Here is a 21,286-nt window from a genome sequence, read left to right on the forward strand (position 1 = left end):
CAATTAATAAACGATTGGTTGGTTGATTGATTGTTTGACTGGTCAAAGAAATTGAATGTGGCTCTTGCGCGGGTTACAGAACACTTATCTGGATTACTCAAATAATATTTGCAGTCATCTGAGGATGTAAGGTACGTGCTTCAGGTCAGAATAATAAGTCTCATTTCCAATATTCGATTTACTTTTGTGCTAGCTTTTTTATTAATGGGCTTCAGGAAACAGATTTGCAGTTTCTGAATGGGAGCTGAATATTTTTCCTGACACTATGTACTTAAGTGCTTTCCGAAACCATGGGTAAAAAAAGCCATGAATGAGGGGGTTGCAAGTGGAATTGAAGTACCCAAGCCACACTAAAATATCGAGTACTATCATGGGAGTGGAGTAGTCTAAATATGGGTCGATCAAAACAGCAAGAAAACATGGCAACCAGCAAGCTAGAAACACCCCCATTACTATACCCAGAGTCTTAGCTGCTTTCCTGTCCTTTCTCTTTGATAAGTTCTTTTTCACTTCCCATTTTGTGTTTTCAGACATATTGCTCATGAGTCGAGCATGCCGTTTGGAAACAATAAAGATTTTGCCATAAATACCAACCATGACAGAACCAGGAGTAAAGAAACACGTAGTAAACAATATTGTCCCCCAAAATTTGTTGAAAGTAAGTGCACAGAAATTGAAGCAAGCAACAAGAATCTCATAGCTCTGCATACCAGAAACGTTGGCCTCGGACAGAACTAAACCAAAAGAAAAAAGAGCAGGAGCTGACCAGCAAAATGCCAGCAGTCGCTTTATCGTGGAGGACGTCATTGTGGTCGTGTAGTGTAAAGGGTAGCATACAGCATGAAATCTGTCGATAGCAATGGAACAAAGGTGGAAGATGGAGGTCAGGCTTAGCATCATGTCAAAGCTTGCGTGGAATTTACAAAAGCCGTCCCCAAAGTACCAGCAGCTCTCCACCGATCGCACCATGCTGTAAGGCATAATGACAAAACCCAGCAGAAAGTCACTGGTTGCCATGGAGAGGATCAGAAAATTTGTGGGAGAATGGAGCTGTTTGAAATATGATATGGAAATCATTAGAACCAAGTTTCCAAAGATAGTGATAACCATGGCTCCAGTCATAACCGAATACATTATCACTCGGACGTGAAAAGTGCGGTTGGTGGGAGGACAGGATTTATTTCCAAATTTTGGACAACTGGATAGATCTTCAGGAATATAAGTTAGATCCATGGTGCTTTATCTCTTTAAATTCCTTTCTAGGAAGATGAGTCAATGTTTCTTCTTCTTGAAATGATTCCAGTAAATTTCAGCTCCTATTGGTACAATAAAGTTCAAAGTCATCTGTTAATTCATTTCAACTCTAATTTATTTAAATATTTAAAATTATACCAATCATGCTTGCTTTCCGAGTTATTTGCTGCATTAGAAAATGGAAAATCTCAACTGCTTATCTTTCCTGTTCTAGTCTATTTTTATCTCCTTCTATTTGTTCATTCAACATGGGTTTATCTAACAACTGCTCTACTCCTGGCACTGTATCAGAAGCTTTTCAAGAGTTTATTCCTCTTCTATGAGACACATAAAATAGCCAAACTCAGAGATGCAGAGAAGATAATAGTGGTTACCAGGGGCTGGGGGAGGGGGAAATGGGCCGTAATTGTTCAACGGGCGCGGAGTTTCAGTTACGCAGAAGAATACGTTCTAGAGCTCTGCTGCACAACACAGTGCTTAGAGTTAATGACATGTAGTGTGCACTCCAAAATTTGTTGAGGGTAGATCGCTCGTTAAGTGTTCTTACCTCAAAAACTAAAAGCAAAGGGACATGGAAAACTCTGGGAGGTGGTGTATCTGTCTATGACCTTGATTGTGGTGATGGTATCACAGGTGTTTGCATATGTCTAAACGCATCAGATTGTGTGGTTCTATGTCTATCACCTATACCACAATAACGCTGTTTTTTAAAAAAAGAATTTGTGGTCGACTAGCACTTTGACCAGCCACTTTCCTAGAAACTCCTTTGAGATACAACACGCTAACATCTCTTTCACCATAGTAATACTTAACACACAAAAGCTAAGTGAAATCACATGTTTTCCTTTATGCATTCTTTCAATAATTTGAGATCTTCATTTGTAAAAAGTTTGCAGATGTCTTAAGGATTTTAAATGGCATATGGCTGTTGAAATATACAGAGTCATGTACCTGTGGGCTAAGCTGTGGTCCCGGGTCAATGCTTCTGAGCTTCTCCTCTCCTCTCATCCACTCCTCTCCTTTTCGTTCTCTTTTGCTGAATTTTTTGAGTCTTCCTGCTTACCTGAAATTCTAACTAGTGGGGCCATGTCACATGCTCCATCCCTGAGTGACTCATAAGGATCACAAATTTCACATTCTCAGACACAGGTCAGTCAAAGTTCACGTGCCTCCTGTTGGTCCCAGGCCTGGCTTTTTGCTATACTAACATGAGGCAAAGAGCTTCTCTGTCTTGTTCACCTCTGGCTTCTTAGTACCCAGGTTAACGCTTGTGGCAGGCACTAGATACATTTTTTTGAATGAATAAATATAAAAATAAATGACAAATGGTCGTTTTTTAAATATCTGCATTGTTGCAATAAAAGCAACTGATTCAAATGTTTGAAACTTTGCTAGAAATTAGTGGACTCGTTCCAGGAGCACAGTTCATAAAAATATCTTCTGGTGTTAAATTGCTTCTGATGCTCCCAGAGTAGCATTTAGACAGGCCGAGCTGGGAGATACTGATCTCTTAGGGTAGTGAGAAGAGAACTAAAGATGCTGAGTCCAGATGGAGATAAAATGGTATTAGGAAAAGAAAAAAAGCTGTCGAGGGTTTTATCTAAGCGCAGTTGGGTGGGGGTGGCAGTGGTGGCATAAGAGACCCCTTGGTGTTCCATGGACGTGTTAAGACGGAGTTGTACTGGCTCTTTTCAGCTCCTTATGCAATACTTATCATCTTACCTACCACTTAGGGAAGTTGGGGTGTTTTCTTCCAGCTGAAACTCATATGTTCTCAAAAATGAAAGAAAATACTGTGTTGGAGAGCACAGACTTACAATTAAACTTGTACAGTGTTTAAGTCCATGAAGACGTATGCTGTTAGAGTATATCATTATCCAGGAAACTCACTGTCACACTCGAGATGCCCATATAATCTTTCTTTCTTTTTTTTTTTTTTTTACTGAGGAAGATTCACCCTAAGCTGACATCCTGTGCCAATCTTTCTCTTTTTTGTACTTGAGCCGCCACCACAGCATGACCACTGACAGACGAGTGGTATAATTCTGCACCTGGAACCAACCTGGGCCGCTGAAGCAGAGCATGCCAAACTTAACCACTAGCCCATCGGGGCTGGCCCGCTGATATAATCTTCGTGATCACAGGCACGATGTTGAAACAACCTCATGGGTGTTGCATACAAGTAACTGCTCCATTTTTTTAAGGATTGGAAGGATTTGATGAAGTGTTTTGACATGACATCAAATCTTCCACTGTATGCATTCCTATTTATATAAGGGAAAATTCATATACTTTCAGAACTCGAGAAGACCTCAAGTGGAATGTTTAAGAAGATTTATTACGCAATGCAATTTCCAGCCCCCTGGCCATCTTCATTCCACAATATGGCTTTGAAATCAGGCAGACCTGGGTTTGACCATTGTTCTACCACAGATTAACTGTCTTACTTTGGACAAGTTTCTCAGTGTCGCTGAGCCTCAGTTCCCTCCTTGATAAAATGAGAATAATGTGCCCTACTTTACACATTTGATTTAAAGATCAGAGATAATGTATGAAAATCACGGCATTTATCTAATAAGCCCTCGGTAAAACCCAGCTTTGACAAACTAACAATGTTCTTTTAGAAAACTGTGTTCTGATTTCCAAATCACCGATTTTCAAATGAACTTTGTTTCATAACTTGCTTATAAGTTTGGAAGTTGTCTATAAAGATATTGGAGGCCATCAGCATCATTCCTACTTTCCTCCTTGTGATTCCTCGTAAGAATTACGGCGTCTCCTTTGATTTGGCCCTTTTTTGAGTCTTCCATGGAATCTATTACCTTGAACCACACAGCCTCTATGAAATTGCCAATTTTCTAAGTTAAAATGCTCGAATACTAGGAATTTCAAGGAATTTCCCATTGGGATCTTTTCCTTTTCTCTCTCAAGTTTCAGTTTCAAGTACTGGCTGATAATAAGGTTGGCATATCTCTAGTGATATACATTTGCAAGAAGTAGATTTTCAACGCATGATTATGTCATGGAGCTAAAAATTATTGGAAAGGATCTTCAGTGAGCTGGACATAGTCATTCGAGTAGTCGGTAGAGGTGGCCCGACAGCACACTCTAGGTTCAGAATCTAATTTTCATAGCCTTAAAGTGTGAATGTCATATAAGATGTAGTAGAAAATGGAAACTTACCAATCCTTGGTGCTAACAGAAGGAGATAAATATTTGCACATGCTATTAATAAGGCACAAACAAATACAAGTGTCACTATTGCTATAAAACACAGTCCCCTCTTCTAGAACCTAAGTATTTCAGTAAAGCACTTAAGACTGCCATTGCCACCTATGTGTGTATGTATGTACAGAGATACAAATTAATCCAAATTGTGATTTTTCTCATTTTTATTTGTTGAAAAAACACCAGATAAGAATGATTAGCAAAGGAAGAAATGAACAATTAATGTTATTTTTCTTTAACATAGTGACTCAAATGAAACATAAGAAGAAGCAAATTTTAAAGTTTTTTTATTTGAGCACAAATTTGGGTAATGTCCACAAATAATGTGCTTTCTTTTTCTGCTTTAAATTCTGGTTGCCCCATGCCTCCTGGAATTTAAGGCTGAAGTTTAAAGTATTTCAGCTGATTAGGTAACTGCTTAAGAGAATCCTTAAAATTTCAAACCAGCCTCAGACCGCTTTGGAATGCCTGCTCATGGTATGCCAGCTAAGAGACAGAGGCTCTTGCCGAAACCAGCACCAATTTAATGACCTGGAACTGACATTGACAGCGGTTGTTCCATCATTTCTCTTGCCACAGGTCAGAAGACAATGTCAATTTTTATATAATCTATTAAAAAATTGATCTTGAACTACAAGGCCTCAAACATAAATACTATTTTCAAAGTTCCGAAATCATTCTTAGCCTAAAAGCAAATTCTATCCAAGGAACACACTTGTGTTAATTTTTTTTTTTTTTTTAAAGATTTTATTTTTTCCTTTTTCTCCCCAAAGCCCCCCGGTACATAGTTGTATATTCTTCGTTGTGGGTCCTTCTAGTTGTGGTATGTGGGACGCTGCCTCAGCGTGGTTTGATGAGCAGTGTCATGTCCGCGCCCAGGATTCGAACCAACGAAACACTGGGCCGCCTGCAGCGGAGGGCACGAACTTAACCACTCGGCCACGGGGCCAGCCCCCACACTTGTGTTAATTTTTGATTAAACTTGTTAAATAAAAACAACAGGGCGATAGTACAATTTCATGAGTAATTTCCTAATTTAGACTAGTATTGTATTACAAAAGTGTAAACGGTCTATGCAGTATAATAGAAAGATAAGCAAAGGTTTGCAATTTATGAAAATTCATTACATTGGATCCTTTCTGGTTAATTCTCTAATATGTAATATAGATGACAATGAATATTTAAAGACTATGCTGGCAAAGACTACTTGGAAGCCATTTCAGGGATGACAATAAGTGGACTGTATTCCAATGTAACGCTGAAAACTAAGATAAACAGAAGGAAAAGATTTCTTCCATAAATCTACTTTATAACTATCCATACTAGTTTACACATCATGACATCAAAAAGTAAAAGTAGTATCTGGTGTGTAAGTGACTGATTTATTCCAAATAGCTCACAGTTCATAAGTAAGCCTCATAAAACCACACAGCAGTTGGCAGTGGGCAGAGATGACCTCTTGAAAATGTTGGTCTTCTTAAAAGCAGCTGGGAGCAGGAAAAACATTTTAAGGGACAGTAAATGTACACACAGAACAGGCAGAACAACTTCCGAAGAATCCGAGAATCTGAGTAGGGCGCTCAAGAGGAATTGATATAAATAAATCTTTTATCAAGTCCATACACTCTTTTTTGGCGGATACAAAGGAAAGGGCGTGGGAAAACACACCTTGGCCAGCACATCAGAGCATGGTTCTGCATGTTGTAAATGGGTCTTTTCAGCATCTGTTGCATTTCAGCCTCTCCTCCCTTCAGTCTACAACACTGCAGCCACCTTTCGCCACAGTGGTCTCTACATTGCCCTGCAAATGCCCAGTCTGTGGCTTGGCCAACTCCCTTTCCTGCACCTGATTGCCAGTCCCTTCATCTCTGACCACTTCAAAGCTCAGCTCAAATATCATTTCCTTCCAGAAGCCTTTTATGACTCTCCCAGTTGGAGCTGATCTCAGGCAATTATAGACTCTTGGGGCGGCCAAAGCTCCAAGAGAGGGGTGATCCCACTTCCTCCTCTTACTGACTTTGATTGCAAATACCTTTGTTTCCTTCTTCCAGCACAGAGTTTTTTAAAACTGCTTTATCTTAAAATTTACAGTTTAGAAATTTCTCAAGAAGTTTAGTTACCGAGATAACATCCTATTAACCATCTAACTCTTGCGACGCTTAACACAGAGCTGTGTACACAGTGGGTAAGCAGTGACAACTTGTTGAATTAAATGGAAAGAAATTAATTCCAATACATTATGAAACCTGGTTAATAGACATTTTATCTCATGGTATTGGAGACATATGGTTGGGAAAGATGAAAATACTAGGAGAATAGTAAATGCTCTTAGAAGATAGCTAATAAATCCCTTTTAAAAACAAACTGCGTTCCAAATGAAACCCAGTTAACAATTAAAATTCTGGGTGTTTTAAAGTTTCTAGATTACTTGAAAGGCACATTTCAACTGCATCCTCCCAACTGTTCCACATAGTGAAATAACTAGGGCCTTGAGGTTGCCATTGCTACTGAATGCTGGAACCAACGTTGTAATCCAGGTCTATCAGCTCCTGTTTCAGTAAACCTCACACCACTTCTTACCATCTCTAATAATAAGGAGCAATTCATTTCTGATCTATTTGGATAACAAGAAAATCTGTGGCTTCATCTGCTCATAGTTTCTGCCAACTAGTCTTTGCTAATCAAAGTATGGGTCATAGGCCAGCCACATCCTCATCTCCTGGGAACATTTCCAGAAATGAAAATCTCAGACTCATCTCAAAATGTGCTTCTTAGCAAGATGCCTCCATTATTTGTACACCCATTGAATTTGAGAAGAACAGTTCTTGACAATAGAGAAACTGCATTTTTAGTTTGAACACTCTGTATCTGAAATGAGTGAATAATTTTGAGGAGCAAAGAACAACTGAATATCTTAAGTAAATGCTACTTGCAAGAGAAAAAATACCAAAAATGAAATATCTAGTATCTGGCAGAGAATTAAGTAGCATAGAACAAGATTTTTTCTTTAAGATATACCATCAAAGAGGAGAGCACAATTCAGTATTATTGAAATACATAAGTACCTTACATTTACTAAATCATGTCTTGCATAGTTCTTACACTTTACAAAAACATTTTTTTATATTGACACTACATAGAAATTTATAAACCTTGCCAAATGAAATTCAGTGGAAAATTTCAGACCTTCTTTCACTTAAATATCATAATCATTTTCCCTTCTCTATTGCATCCTATTTGTGACAATTTCTGGTTCTCTATAAAATTTAATTATTGCTGTTCAATTATTTTGAAAAAAGAGAATAAATCAGCAACTAAAAAAAATAAAGAAGGGGCTGGCCCAGCAGCATAGTGGTTAAGTTCACATGCTCTGGTTCTGTGACTTGGGGCTCACAGCTTCAGATCCTGGGCTCAGACCTAGCACCACTCATCAAGCCATGCTGCGGCAGCATCCCACATACAAAATAGAGGAAGACAGGCACAGATGTTAGCTCAGAACCAAACTTCCTCACACGCAAAATAAATAAATAAAATTTAAAACAAAAAATAGGATAGCACATTTCCAATTCTTTTTATATACCCAGTACCTTCCCTCTCCTGAAAGTTAGCAGTCAATCATTGAGTCACTTCTGGTGGCTTGGCGGGCCTGAGGTCAGGAATGTCTAGGAAGTGTAGTGTTGAGGATTAAGAAGTCTGATTCATATAAGTTTGCCTCTGTTCTCAAGAGAACCGGAGTGACGAAGTCAGACCCAGGAGCTCCAAGAGAGGAACTAACTGTAGGACCCCAGGGGAATTGCTCTTTTCACTCTCCTTCCTAGGGGATAGTGAAATAGTCTGTGTATTTTTAATGTCCCCTATAGTTTTCAACTTCCTCTTATCCAAATGAAGGACAACAATGTCATAATGATTTCATGGTCATTTGGGCTCCAATTCTGGGAAGATAAGGTGCTGAAACTCCTGTATATTAAAAATACATAGACATATGTAGGCTAAATTAAATGTTGGCTGATATCCAAAGGAGCGATAATTGTCTGAATCATAGAAGGTTTCTGTTTACACTTTGACTCCCAAATGGAATGAGAAGATATTCAGGGGGGAAGGAAGGATTTATTTTTGCTTCAGCAATTCGTACCAGTTTAACTGAAATGCTTTGTGAAAAAAAAAGGGGAGAAAAAGCCAATTCAAGTGTCACAAATCTTGAAAAAACTCGTTCAGGACACAAAGAACACCCAATAAGAAGTCAAGAGAGCTGGATTTGAGTCCTGCTTCTATAATTAGCTATATAATCCAGGGCAAATCTCTTACTCTGTCTGGGTTCAGTTTTCTCATCTGTAACTTCCCACAAAATCCTGGTTGTGGCGGGGAGACGTTGTTTTACTAACTCTGGGAGATGAAGGCAGGATGAGTGATGGAAGGCAGACAGGACGCAGGAGCCTGGATCACTCTTTCTCTCACTGGCAAACAAGTGAGGATGCCTACATTCTGAATCTAAAAAGTGCCCTGTCAAGGTGCAGAGAAAGTGATCTGCTTCCATGAAAGGGGAATAGCTGAGAGGAAGTTTACGGTGGGGCTGTTTGAATGTTCTTAAATACAAATGGGATTCTAATAGGTAGAGAGAAGAAGCATCATTAGAATCTTTACGGCCCACATTGGGCTGCCAAATTTTTATCTCCTCTGTAAGCACCAGCATAAACAATAACCACCACCACAAACATCATCGTTCTGTAAAAGAAGATAGTCATATGGTATCTCTTACAGATTGATAAACCCCATCCACCCATTTTCCCTGAATAAGATACTTTCTTTCTGTAATAGGATTCTGTGGGCCACTGATCCATAGCTAAATTGCTAATTTGCACTATTATTTGTTCTGTGTAAGTGGAATGAATGGTCATGCAAGAGAAGTTTGTTTCTGAGGCAGCCTCTGAAATGGCTGTGCTGATGTTTCTATTTACTACCCACTCCGTGCACAGCTAAATAGGCCCGCGTGATGCCCAGCCAGAAATTGTAGGCTCTCCTCTCTTCACAAGGAGATAATTGTGGTACATTTATAGCTATTTTTTAAAGAGATTCTCAAAACTGTCTGTAGGAAAAGATCCCCAGATTGCAAAACTCCTCAACAAATGTCAACAGGCAACCTTACTCCAAAATATTTAGTTTTATCTTCTAGAGTCATATGTTAAAGAATTGCGAGGTAAATTCAATAAATATTCATTCAAAATAATCTACTTTACAGTAAGGCTAAAATCCCTTTTACTCATTTTTTAGCAATTGGGCTTTTAAAACAAAGAGAGAAAGTCTGTGTGTGTCTGTGTGTGGGGGTGTGTGTGTGTTAAAATACCAAAACAGCATGAACATCATCATTTCATTAAGAAGAATGATGAAAGAGACTCAGTAGTGTCCAACACACTGGATTAGCTCTCATAACTGTACCTGGCTTTAATTTACTCTCTTCTTGGAAAGTCACTTTTTCCATTTATTTTGGACTTGGAGTCTCTTTCACCGTTTCAAAGAAACCGCACTATTCCACCTCTACCCTCTAGGCCGTAGGGAGGGACCAACCTCTCAGCAGGCCAGCAAGGATGGAAGGGCAAGGTATGCAGGCCCATCTTTGGGCAGGCAGGCAAGACTAACACTTAAGCTGACTGCCAACGGTCACTGTTTAATTGTGATCTGTGCAGTGAATTAAGATCAAAGAAAATTTCTGGACGATTATGTAAACTTTTCCACAAAGGGAAAAAAATTGTTAATTTCTTCATTGATATAATGCAAATGAAGAAGGTAAACAAAAAATATTTCACTTACATGTGCAAAAACATATACACACATACATAAACAAATACCTATATATAACTAAAATAAAAACTTCGTAAGGTAACATTTACCCTCAAAGCAAGTGATGCAGTCTGAGATTACCTAGTTTCTTCTATTCTAGTTTGTTTCTCATTAAAAATATTATTTGAAGCCACAGATATACTGGGACCACTCATGCCCACTTGCAAAGTAGGTTGTTCACTTTCCAGGAATTTTGAGGGCCAGTTGACATTGCATTTGTAGCTTGAAATCAGTTAACTGAAGATTTTTTATATATACCAGGGAAATCATCAAATTCTACAAATCAGGGCTTTTTTCTTTTTCCTTTTCAAAGCCAGGTTGTTAAACATTTATCAGTCGACCACTGGTTGCAGACCATTAAATTGATTTTACAGGTTACTAATGGGCCTCGGCTTGCAGTTAAAAAGACATCGAATAATAAACATAAAGTCTCTGGTACCCAGAGCACCCTCCAGCATACAGATATTGGTCTTCTTCTTTGCTTGCTCCTCCCGCCACTCTACCATTCAAAAATAATTATGTCAATATTGAGCAAAAAGGAATGACAGATTCAAAACACAACTTTTTTTGGTATATGCTTTACATTTATTAAAAATCAGAACAGCAATTAGCAATACAAAATGTGTACGAGCCTGAGGAAGAATCCTCCTGCTCGTAAAATAGACCGTTGCCAGGGGCCACAGCTAAGAAGATACATGAAAATGTACGTGAAACCTGTGGCCTCAGTCACACAGTTTCCATTTCTTCTTTCACTCAGAAAACGTTGAATCTCGCAACAGTAAAATCTTCCAAAGGCTTGACTCTCAGCTAACAAATGACTGATTCATGACAGAACGTGCTTTTTAAAAATTATTTACATGTATACTTACCTATAATTTTTAGTAGGTGATGGTTCAAAATGTCCTGGTCAGACACCGAGGAAGAAACAGTGAAGGGAACCCTCCCACCAAGAGTGTGTGGCAGTGTGAGAGGGAGCAGACCTCAAGCTAGGCTTGTGTTTTGATCCCTTCCCAAGAGTGTAAACGTGTTCGTGTGTCCCCTTCATCCCATTCCTGGCTTTTCCTCATCTTCTCTGTCCCTTTTAATTTTCTTCTTTTTCTCCCCCTGGAAGTAGCTGGTATAAGAAGTGTCCTGAAAAGGTGAGGTTTTGGTCTAAAGAGAAGATTTCTTTTTTGTTCTCAAGTCTCAGAAGCTAAGACCTTTCTATGGTGGCCAAAATCACACACATATACACACACTGTCTCTCTTTAAGCAACTTCCTTCTTCCAGCTCCAGTCCTTTTGCTTCAATTCACTCATACAGAGTAAGTCTATTCAGCTTGTTTTTGAGTAAACAAATTAGTGTCATGGAAATGTGACCCGAAAATTTTACCTAGCAAAATGTGCTTAAGTGCTCTGCGAAACCAGGGGTAGAAGAAACCATATATTAAGGGATTACACGCGGAGTTAAAATAGCCAAACCACGTCAGAGCGTCGAACAAAACCACGGGAGTGGAGAAGTCCAAAAAGGGATCCAATAAAATTGTGAAGAAACAGGGAAACCAGCATAATAAGAAAACGCTCATCACTGTTCCTAAAGTTTTGGCTGCCTTTTTGTCTCTCCTCATTTGGTTGTTTTGATTTTCTGGCAAGTTATTGATTGCACGAGCGTGTTTTCTGGATACGGCAAAAATTTTGCCATAAATCCCCACCATCACAGACCCAGGCGTGAAGAAACCTGCCATAAACAAGGTGATCCCCCATAGCTTGTTGAACATCACTGGGCAGGAACTGGAACAAGCCACCAAGATGTCATAGCCTTCTATTCCATCAGCGTAGGCCTCCGAGAAGACCACCCCGAACGCGAAGGCTCCGGGGACTGACCAGCAGAGGAGCAGCAACCGTTTAATGACTGGAACTGTCATTTTGGAGGAATAACGCAGAGGGTAACAGATAGCATAAAATCTATCAACGGCCACTGAGCAAAGATGGAAAATGGACGCGATGCTAAGCATCAGGTCAAAACTATAATGAATCTTACAAAATGTAAGCCCAAAATACCAGCAGTTCTCCACAGATCTGATCATACTGTACGGCATGATGGTGAACCCCAGCAGCAAGTCAGTGACGGCCATGGAGAGGATGAGGAAGTTGCTTGGTGTGTGAAGCTGCTTGAAGTAGGAAATAGAAATTATCATGGCAAGATTGCCAAACACTGCGATGAATATGGCTCCCACCATGAATGAATACATGGCAGCTCGGACACCCAGTGGCCTTTCATTTTCTGGGCAAGATCCATTTCCATATTCAGAGCAATCTATTTCCTTCAGAAAAAGCAAGAACACATGGAATTTTGTCAGATAATATGAAATATTCTATGTTTTATATGTACTATCACAGAAAAATTTAGGAAAGAAGTAGAAGACTCAAGCAAGATAATTAATTTATGCTGAAATGTTACTTATGATCTTTCTCATTTATTTATCTTAAACTTTATTTGCAACTTTATAGACTTCTAACCTAATAAGTCTAAATGATCATTATTTACTCTATAATTGCTTTGATTCAAATTATACCAAAAATGTTTAGTAAGCTCTTAGTTTATGCCAAGGCCTGAAATTAAAAAGAAGAATGAGGATGAAAAGGAGAAGGAGGGGTGAGGAGAGAGAAGGGGAGGGGATGGAGAAGGGAGGGAAGAGAAGGAGGAAAGGGAGCAGAAAGAGGAGGAGGAAAACAAGGAGAAAAAGAAGAAGCAAGTTTATTCTTGCTTCTCCTTATGTACATAGATATCTACTAGACAATACATTGACTTCTCCTTCAAAAGAGTCTGGAACATAATCAGTTTTGATTTGATTGAAGTCTATTGTCTTGTGTGATCAGGAGTTTATTTGAAAACAGTTTCATTCATGTTTCGTTATTTTCACTGTACTTCCAGTTTTTTCGTGCTAAGGTTGTTTGACAGGGGAAGAAACATTTAAGGCTGTCCAATGATCTGGTAGAAGCACCCTATTCAGCCAGTCATGGAGCCTTGATGAGCATCCCGGCAGCCAGAACAGCTAAATCAGAGGTGGGCAGGGGCCAAAGCTGACAGCACTCACTTCTTTGTGAAGAGCAGGTACAGCTCCCCCGGGGCCTCTCCTTGGAGCCTCATAAAACTCACCGCAGGCCATGATGGCAGCCTGAGGAGCTCCAGTGTGTGAGCCACACAGAGGGCTAGGAGCAGGTGGCTGGCAGGCTCCAGGAAAGCAAGCCATCTCCACCACAAGAAAACCAAACAGCACGTGCCCTCTCTGTGTTGGCCCAGTGTCTTCATTTTGCCTATAAAAATTTGCATCCTGCCATCTACATGTATATTTGGATGTAACATGTTCACAAAGTAGCATAACTTTCTTTCTTAACGTACATTAAGGAAAAAATCACTATCTAAACACGAAGCATAACTGGGAATATTGCAGAAAGCCTTTGACCATTAATGACCTGACCAGTTACCAACAAGAAAACCATTAAATTAGTGCGACATAAGAGCACCATCACATGCAGATCAATAACTGTTTATTGAGTGCCCACAGGACACAAGACACAATGGAAGCAACAAGAAAGCGTGAGCTAGTCTCGGGCTGCAGAGTTTGCAAAACAGCCGAAGAGACAAAACACATCCATACATAAACCCTCATGATTCTGCACCGCAGATAAAAAGGAACAGCGGTGATTAACCAGCCGATGAGAGGTCGAGGCAAGTGTGCCACCAAAGATCAAAAATGGACAAGAGAATTTCAGGCGGGGGTAGACAAAAATGCTCCAGCAAGGGGGGAGCTTTTGATCAGGCTCTCAATGGGTGGAGAGGGTTTGAACAGAAGGGAAAAAAGCCTGTTTCAAGTAGAAGGAAGGGTGAACAGAAGACATTCGCAGGATCTCTGAGACACCCAGGAGCAGGAGGGTGGAGCAGAGGAGGGAAAGGCAGAGGGGAGGGTTTCTGGTTTCATTGGTGCTCCCCAGACTGGTGTTCTTAGCCAGTACAGAGTCAAGGGGCTTTCCCACTTTGTCCTCAAATTTAAGTGGTGATTTAAAAAAGAAAAAGATGGAAGCAGTTGAGTTAGCTACAGAAGAATAAAATTAAAAGCTTTTTCCAACTGATTCTGAGCTTTGAGTCCAAGGCTATTTTATTCTCCTCATCCTTCCTGCTCTGGGATCCTGTCCCCACCTGTGCAGAACTAATGGTCTAACTATAAGATGGGACACATTTTAGCAATGGAGATAAAGATGGAAAAGGAGCCATCTTTACATCTGGGACATGGGTAATTACAACCCCATAATAGGAACACCACCAAACTGCACTTGGGGTCTCTGTCAACTAATGCTGCTTAAAGAAACAACAGACATTCCTGAAAGATAGTTCTGCCAAAACATTTTTATCCCCAAATTTCTAAAATGTATACAATTGGTTCCTAAACTGTATTCATTTTCAGCAGCTACAGTAGAGCTTTCTAATATGCATATAGCATTTGTCTCCTGTTCCTCCTTACATCCTCACAGGGAAAAAGGTAGGAGATAAAAACAAGAGGCAAGGAATTTTCCCCCATCTTGGTACCAAGTTTTTCGGTTAATTACCATTCCTTCTTAGCCACCTGCTGACCAGTTAAGCACCAGCACAGAAGACAAGACTGGGAGAAAATGCAGTTTTATAAAATAGAAAGGAAAGTTTTAATCACCTTCAAAATGCTCACTGAAAAGCACAGGATAGCCAAAGAAAATTTTCTTAGTTTATTTTTAAATCACTTCACTTCTTAGAAAGTAAAGCTAGGAGAAATAACAAATACTTTCATTTTAATGAAAAAAGCACACACACACACACACAATATTCTTGTCCTAAAGGCAACTCCTCAACAGTAACTTTTAAGATTTAATTGCAAACTTCTTTGTGCTTCTAGCTCAGTGACTTTGATATTGTTAATCATCCTACCTTACCACTTTTGGAAAAGTCTTACTCAGTTCTTCTAAGCTTCAAATCACAGGGTACGGAGCTTGACTTCCCTGCCTTTGAGCATTCTGGAACTTTAATTAGCCTGTCAACTCTAAGAACTATAATAAAGTTCTTTGAAACACATAATAGGATGTGCAAGTTTGCATTCCTTGTACACTCGCCACAGAGCAGGAAGGGGCACATTAGATGACTACTTGGTGACTTCATCAAACAATATTTTTAAATAAATTCCACTTCATCATCATCTTTCTCCGTGGTACGTTTGGCATATTTCTTGCAAGTGATCCATCATCAGTTTAAACCTTTCAGTGGCCATATCTTTACATGTTTCAGATCAACTGTGGAAAGCTAAATGCCAAAAACAATGTTTTCAAAGGCTATATCCTTCAAGTATCATTTTTTCCATTTTTTAAACCTATTAACGTAAGCATATATAGATACAAGGATTGCAATGAGGATTGGAATAGAAAATCTGGCCTTTTCTCCACACTGTTATGTTTCCACAGGAGGCTCAGGCACAAAAAAGCAAGATTTGGAACATACTGAATTGCTTGCCCATTCAGTCTGTGAATAGATACCATGTCTAACTTTATTCTACTCAATTGTTCACATAAATTGATTTCTACACCCCTGAGAAAGTGATTGAGCTGCAGGACCATGACCAATAATAAAGACTTTTCTGATTTTTCTAATATGATCTCATTTCTTTTTGCCTTGTCGTTAAATTTGATCAGTGCTTGCATATTAAATATTCCTTTGCTTTAGCAACCACTTTTAAGACTTGTAAGGGACGTTACAAAGTCCTTCTTCCTGCTAATCATTCTTTTTGCTTTCCTTGAATTATTTTGCCTTTGCCCAACCTATTGATTTCTTTTAGTTGTTCAATTTTTATCAAATATTCAATGTTAATGAATCTTAACATATTAAATAATACTATGAACAGTCTTAGCACAATGCCTGATACAGAAAGGGCATTATTAAAGGTGCCTTTGCCCTCATCTTCCTTTTTCTTTCCTTCTTTCCTTGTTGGGATGAACACAACGTTCAAAAATACATTCAACCAGAAAAGATTTCTCCTAAGAAAGTAGAGGGATGCAACTGTGTATGCAAAGACCAGATGACCGCCTTAATCCTCTGCTTCTCTTAGGTGAACAGCAGTGATAAACAGTTTACTCAGCCGCTTATGAGGAGGTAACCCTTTCCAGGATTCTAGATCTTCTCAGGAAACATGCTGCACTGGCCAAAAGGCAGCACATTATCCTGTTCACATATTTAAAAGGCTCTGCCTTTTATGACAAATTCATATTCAGTCCTGCGCTGACAATCTTCCACATTCCTACACATTCTCCATGCACCAGACCAAAATGCAAGAAAGAAGAGTCGATGCGCCAGCAATGCAACTGCATTGTTAGGGGGACAACTGACTTCTCAAGAAAACCTCAGAGAAGAGAAAGCACAGATCTTCCTTCTTAATCCCTCTCCACATGCCTGTTGCACTATAGAAGATGTCATTGTTGCTTCAAGTCCTTACTCAGGGAACTTTGTTTCTTTTCTAACTACTGTGAATGCTTATATAGAGCTCCAAGACCTGAACTAGTGTGAATGGTGAGCATCTATAATTGAACAATTAATCTCAAGGGAATTGGGTCTGAAAATTTTTTTTAAAAAAAGCAAAAACAAATCTTTGTGTTCCTAAAGTCTAGCAGCTTAACGAGCCTAAACCGCTCCTCCAGGCTCTCAGGAGCCTCCGCTCACCTGCTTTCCTCACCCACAGCACTCAAGGCTCTGAGTCCGCTATTTTATAACGTCTGTAAAGCAGATCTGAACCACTGAGCTACGGGTGGCCCTAAAGAACCTGATCCCAAGCACAGAGGGATGGGGCCAGTGTTTCAAGAGGAAAATGGATATGTGCCCTCCATCTTCAGGAAAATCTGAGACTGTCACTGTCCGTATTTCATCTCACCTTTCAGTCGCTGAGAACAGGCCTTGCCACACACTGTTTTTCTCTTTTCTCCTTTGTGTAATTGTGACTGAGAACAAACCTCATCAACCCTCTTAGACCAGAGGGAATGGGGCATAATTATTATCTCTTTAAGGAACTCAGATGATGATGTCAGAATCTTCTCAGATGTTCCCGGCTTAAATCTACTCGTATAAGAAAGGGTCTACTTTTTTGTTTGTGTTCTTTTAAAATATGGAAGTTCATTTTTCTCTGTTGGGTCAGCCTTGGGAGACAACATACCCCAGATATAGATGAAATCCAATACTGGTCACCAGAAGACATCGGGGTCCCGCTTGAATTAAAGTTCTACCCACTCTGTGTGATCTCAGTCTGCTTGGCTCGGGCCTGCTGTCTAAGGATGTGACTGGTGCAGCCACAAGAGGGCTGAGCTTTAGAGGGCCCACACTGTTTAATGCGCTCCTGTCGCCCTCTTGAAATTCTTTATAATGTTTTAACAAAGGACCCTGCAATTTCATTTTGTGATGGGCTACACAAATTATGTAGCCGGTCCTGGCTCAGTCTTACGCAGGAGCTCTTCTTGAAGAGACAGAGGAACAGAAAAAAATCTCTTTTCATTTCAGAGCAGATTCATATTTATATTATATGATGAGAAAATGTATATGAAAGTATTTCTTTATTACCACAATTCTTTGCTAAGAAGGTAGAATTTCATTTTTTTAACAGCAGAAGACATTATTACTCAAAAGTTGTCTGCAACTTCCATCTCTTCTGGGGAGACAGTAAGCCATTCTGGATGAACCTTCTTGGTTCTGCAAAGACTTACTCAAGCATTCTTTTTTAATTATGTAGATGGGAGACAAGTAGCAGGAAAAGGTTAGAACTCAAATTTTTATTTTTAAAGAGCTAAGGAGCATACGTGAAGCGGAAGGAATGAGTCCCGTCCTCTTCCCCTTTGAGGTTCACTCCCGCTAGAGTGTATCTAACAGACTGAAACATATCATTTTAGCCCGCCTGGCAAGGAAGGATACTACAGCCTTCCTGTGCGGGACTGACCACTAGGGAGGGCATAAGGAGGATTGACGGTGCGAGTCAAAACCAAAGCCTAGAAATAGTATATAGGTGAGCCTTAAAACTCTTCTGAACCAGCCTCTGTAATCCCAAGGGCAAGATCTAAAAGAAAGAGCTCTTTGGTGAATGCAGCTGTAAGGAGCCCCAGCTCACACCTTGTTCCTAAGCCCTTAGAAACCGTATCGTTGGGGGCTGGCCTGTGGCTGACTGGTTAGGTTCCTGCGCTCTGCTTCCGCAGCCCAGGGTTTCACTGGTTCGGATCCTGGGTGCTGACACGGCACCACTCGTCGGGTCACGTTGAGGCAGCGTCCCACGTACCACAACTAGAAGGACCCACAGCTAAAATATACAACTATATACTGGGGGGATTTGGGGAGAAAAAGCAGAGAGGAAAAAAAAAAGAAGATTGGCAACAGTTGTTAGCTCAGGTGCCAATCTTTAAAAAAAAAGAAACCATAGCGTCCCCTCACAGCCCCACATCTCTACATCATTGCAGATGGAATGGCATCATCGGCCTGGGTGTTCACCCACTTTTCAACAGCGACACCTTGAGGCATCTTGGAAGAACTGAATCTTTGACTTAAAAGTTCCTTGTGATCTGGCTTATGGCTTACTATTTAACTTCATGTCCTACAGCTCGCCTTCGTCAAAGAAAGAATCAGATTTGATAGAAAAAAGTTCAACTACTAACTGTTTTAAAGAGATACATCTAAAACATAAGAATTCAGAAATTTTGAAAATAAAAAATGATAGAAAACATATTCCAAAAAAATATAAATCAAAAGAAAGCTTCTGGGGTTATATTAATATCAGACGATCAGGCAAAAAGCGTGACTGGTGAAAGGATCCATGAAGAAAAGAGTTCCACTTGCCAAGACGATATAATGTATCTACATTTAATAACAGTCTCCAAACCTCAAAGGAAAAAATGACCAAACTACAAGAGAAAACAAAATCCACAATCATTGTGGGAGATTTTCACTCATACCTATCAACAACTGAAAGAATAAGTAAACTAAATATCAGTAAGATTTTACATAAGCTAGACCTAATGAAAACATGTGGAACAGTATACAAAGTGACTGCGGAACAGTCTTCTCAGGCATACACAAAATGTTTACAAAGGTTGACAAAATGTTGGGATATAAAGTCTCAACTAATTTCAAAGGACTAAAACCCTACATATTGGGTTCTCTGTGCACAAATCATTTAACCTAGAAATAATAACAAAAAGATTACTAGAAAAACTCTCTACCTTTGGATATTAAAAAATATATTTCTAAATAACTCATTGACTAAAGGTGGAATTAAACATTAAAATTAGAATTTACTGGCACCAGCCCCATGGCGTAGTGATTAAGTCCACTTGCTCTGCTTCAGCAGCCCAGGGTTTACAGTGTCGATGAAAATAATCCATAACCAATCTATAAACGAAAATTTAGGTGAGTTTATTCTGAGCTTAAATTTTAGGATTATAACCTGGGAGAGTCTTTCCACAAAGGAACAGAGCACTCCAAAGAAGTGGGGGTACACAGGGTGGTTATATACCCTCAAAGAGGGTGTTTCACATATGATTGAAATGTCCCTCCCACAATAGTCACAAGATTGCCCTGTAGGCACAGCTCTTGATGGACACAGCAGGTAGTGGGTCTGCTATCTTGGTGGGTGTAGCAGGAGGCAAGTCTATTGTCTCGAGCTGGGTGGTCACAGGTGAGCGCAGCAATCAGTTTCTAGCCTGAGGAAAGATACTTAATCCTTAAGGAGACGCCAATGTTGGGAGGGGGAGGGAAGTTGCACCTTTATCTCAAGGGCCTTTTGCTCTTGGAATAGGGAATCTCTAAAGCAGATATACAATGCATGCTCAATGGCCTCGGTCAGGCCCTTTTGGAAAGACAAGGTCAGGCCGAATTAGGTTTACACCAAATGGCTTCCTCATATATTCCAATATATCCTATTACTTGCCATTTTTATTTGTCAACATGTTCGGATCCTGGGCACAGACCTAGCACCACTTGTCAAGCCACGCTGTGGCAGCAACCCATACAAAATAGGGGAAGATTGGCATAGATGTTAGCTCAGGGCCAATCTTCCTCAAGCAAAAAGAAGACAATTGGCAACAGGTGTTAACTCAGGGCCAATTTTTCTCACACACACACACACAAAATTAGGATTTACTTTGAACTGGACAATGAACAAATTTATTAAGGTTTGAAAAAGTTCGCTAAAGCAGGACTTAAAGGGATCCTTTTTCTCTAAATTGCTTAAAAGAAGAAAACAAAGAAGACTGCAAATTAACTAAATAACCATCCAAATTAAGTAGTTAAGGGGAAAAAACCATGAAATATGCAAAGAAACAGAAGGAAAGAAATAGTAAAAAGTAAGAGCAGTAATTGATAGAGGAAACCAACATACAACAGAAAGGATCAACACAGTCTAGAATTTTTTTAAGAGAGAGAGAATAAACAATATTAAAAGTTAAAAAGATATATGAATATGCAAAACTGCATATTCAACAAATATTAAAAAGATAATGAGAGGACGTTTTGAACAACTTTATGCCAACAAATTTGAAAACCTATGTGAAAGGTCAGATTCCCAGGAAAATATAATTTATAAGAACTGACTCAAGAAGAAATGGAAGACCACCTGTTCTACAGTGTGTGTTTCTATAGCACAAATTAGCTCATACCCTATAAGTGCATAGGAGGAAGATGTCAGTATAATTCGGAATTATATGATGGTTCTTATGTGTTTTTTCCCCCACACGTTAATGTTGTGAAGTGATTACAGCACGTTCCTTCACAATTGTAGGAAAAACCTGAGCTGTCTATGGAGACCTTCGGAATCTTCCTGAAGTACAAGGACTGGCTGCTTTGGTGGCTTTGAAAACGGCTACCCCTCCACAGCTTTGCACGAGCTGGTGAGGCTGATGGTGTGGATGAATGTACTGCAAAGGCAGTTCCTCCGATGAAAAGTTTC

General features: G+C 39.6%; 2 protein-coding genes across 2 annotated transcripts; both read right to left on the reverse strand.

The window, feature by feature from the left end:
- Positions 1-201: 201 nt before the first annotated feature.
- Positions 202-1,233, reverse strand: LOC103557087 (trace amine-associated receptor 3). Its single transcript, XM_008529436.1, has one exon. The coding sequence runs from the start codon at positions 1,231-1,233 to the stop codon at positions 202-204; it is 1,032 nt and encodes a 343-aa protein (XP_008527658.1).
- Positions 1,234-11,626: 10,393 nt separating this feature from the next.
- On the reverse strand, positions 11,627-17,486 carry LOC103557086 (trace amine-associated receptor 2). The gene is made up of 3 exons (XM_008529435.1): positions 17,446-17,486; positions 15,323-15,326; positions 11,627-12,619 (listed from the first exon to the last, which is right to left on the reverse strand). The coding sequence occupies exon 3, from the start codon at positions 12,545-12,547 to the stop codon at positions 11,627-11,629; it is 921 nt and encodes a 306-aa protein (XP_008527657.1). The 5' UTR covers positions 12,548-12,619; positions 15,323-15,326; positions 17,446-17,486.
- Between the last annotated feature and the right edge of the window lie 3,800 nt (positions 17,487-21,286).

The sequence above is a fragment of the Equus przewalskii genome, chromosome 9, assembly GCF_037783145.1.
Source record: "Equus przewalskii isolate Varuska chromosome 9, EquPr2, whole genome shotgun sequence".
Classification (NCBI taxonomy): domain Eukaryota; kingdom Metazoa; phylum Chordata; class Mammalia; order Perissodactyla; family Equidae; genus Equus; species Equus przewalskii.

What these genes read in the sequence shown, in the direction of transcription:
- LOC103557087 (XM_008529436.1), bottom strand. Translation starts at nt 1,233, where the DNA reads ATGGATCTAACTTATATTCCTGAAGATCTATCCAGTTGTCCAAAATTT.
- LOC103557086 (XM_008529435.1), bottom strand. Translation starts at nt 12,547, where the DNA reads ATGTATTCATTCATGGTGGGAGCCATATTCATCGCAGTGTTTGGCAAT.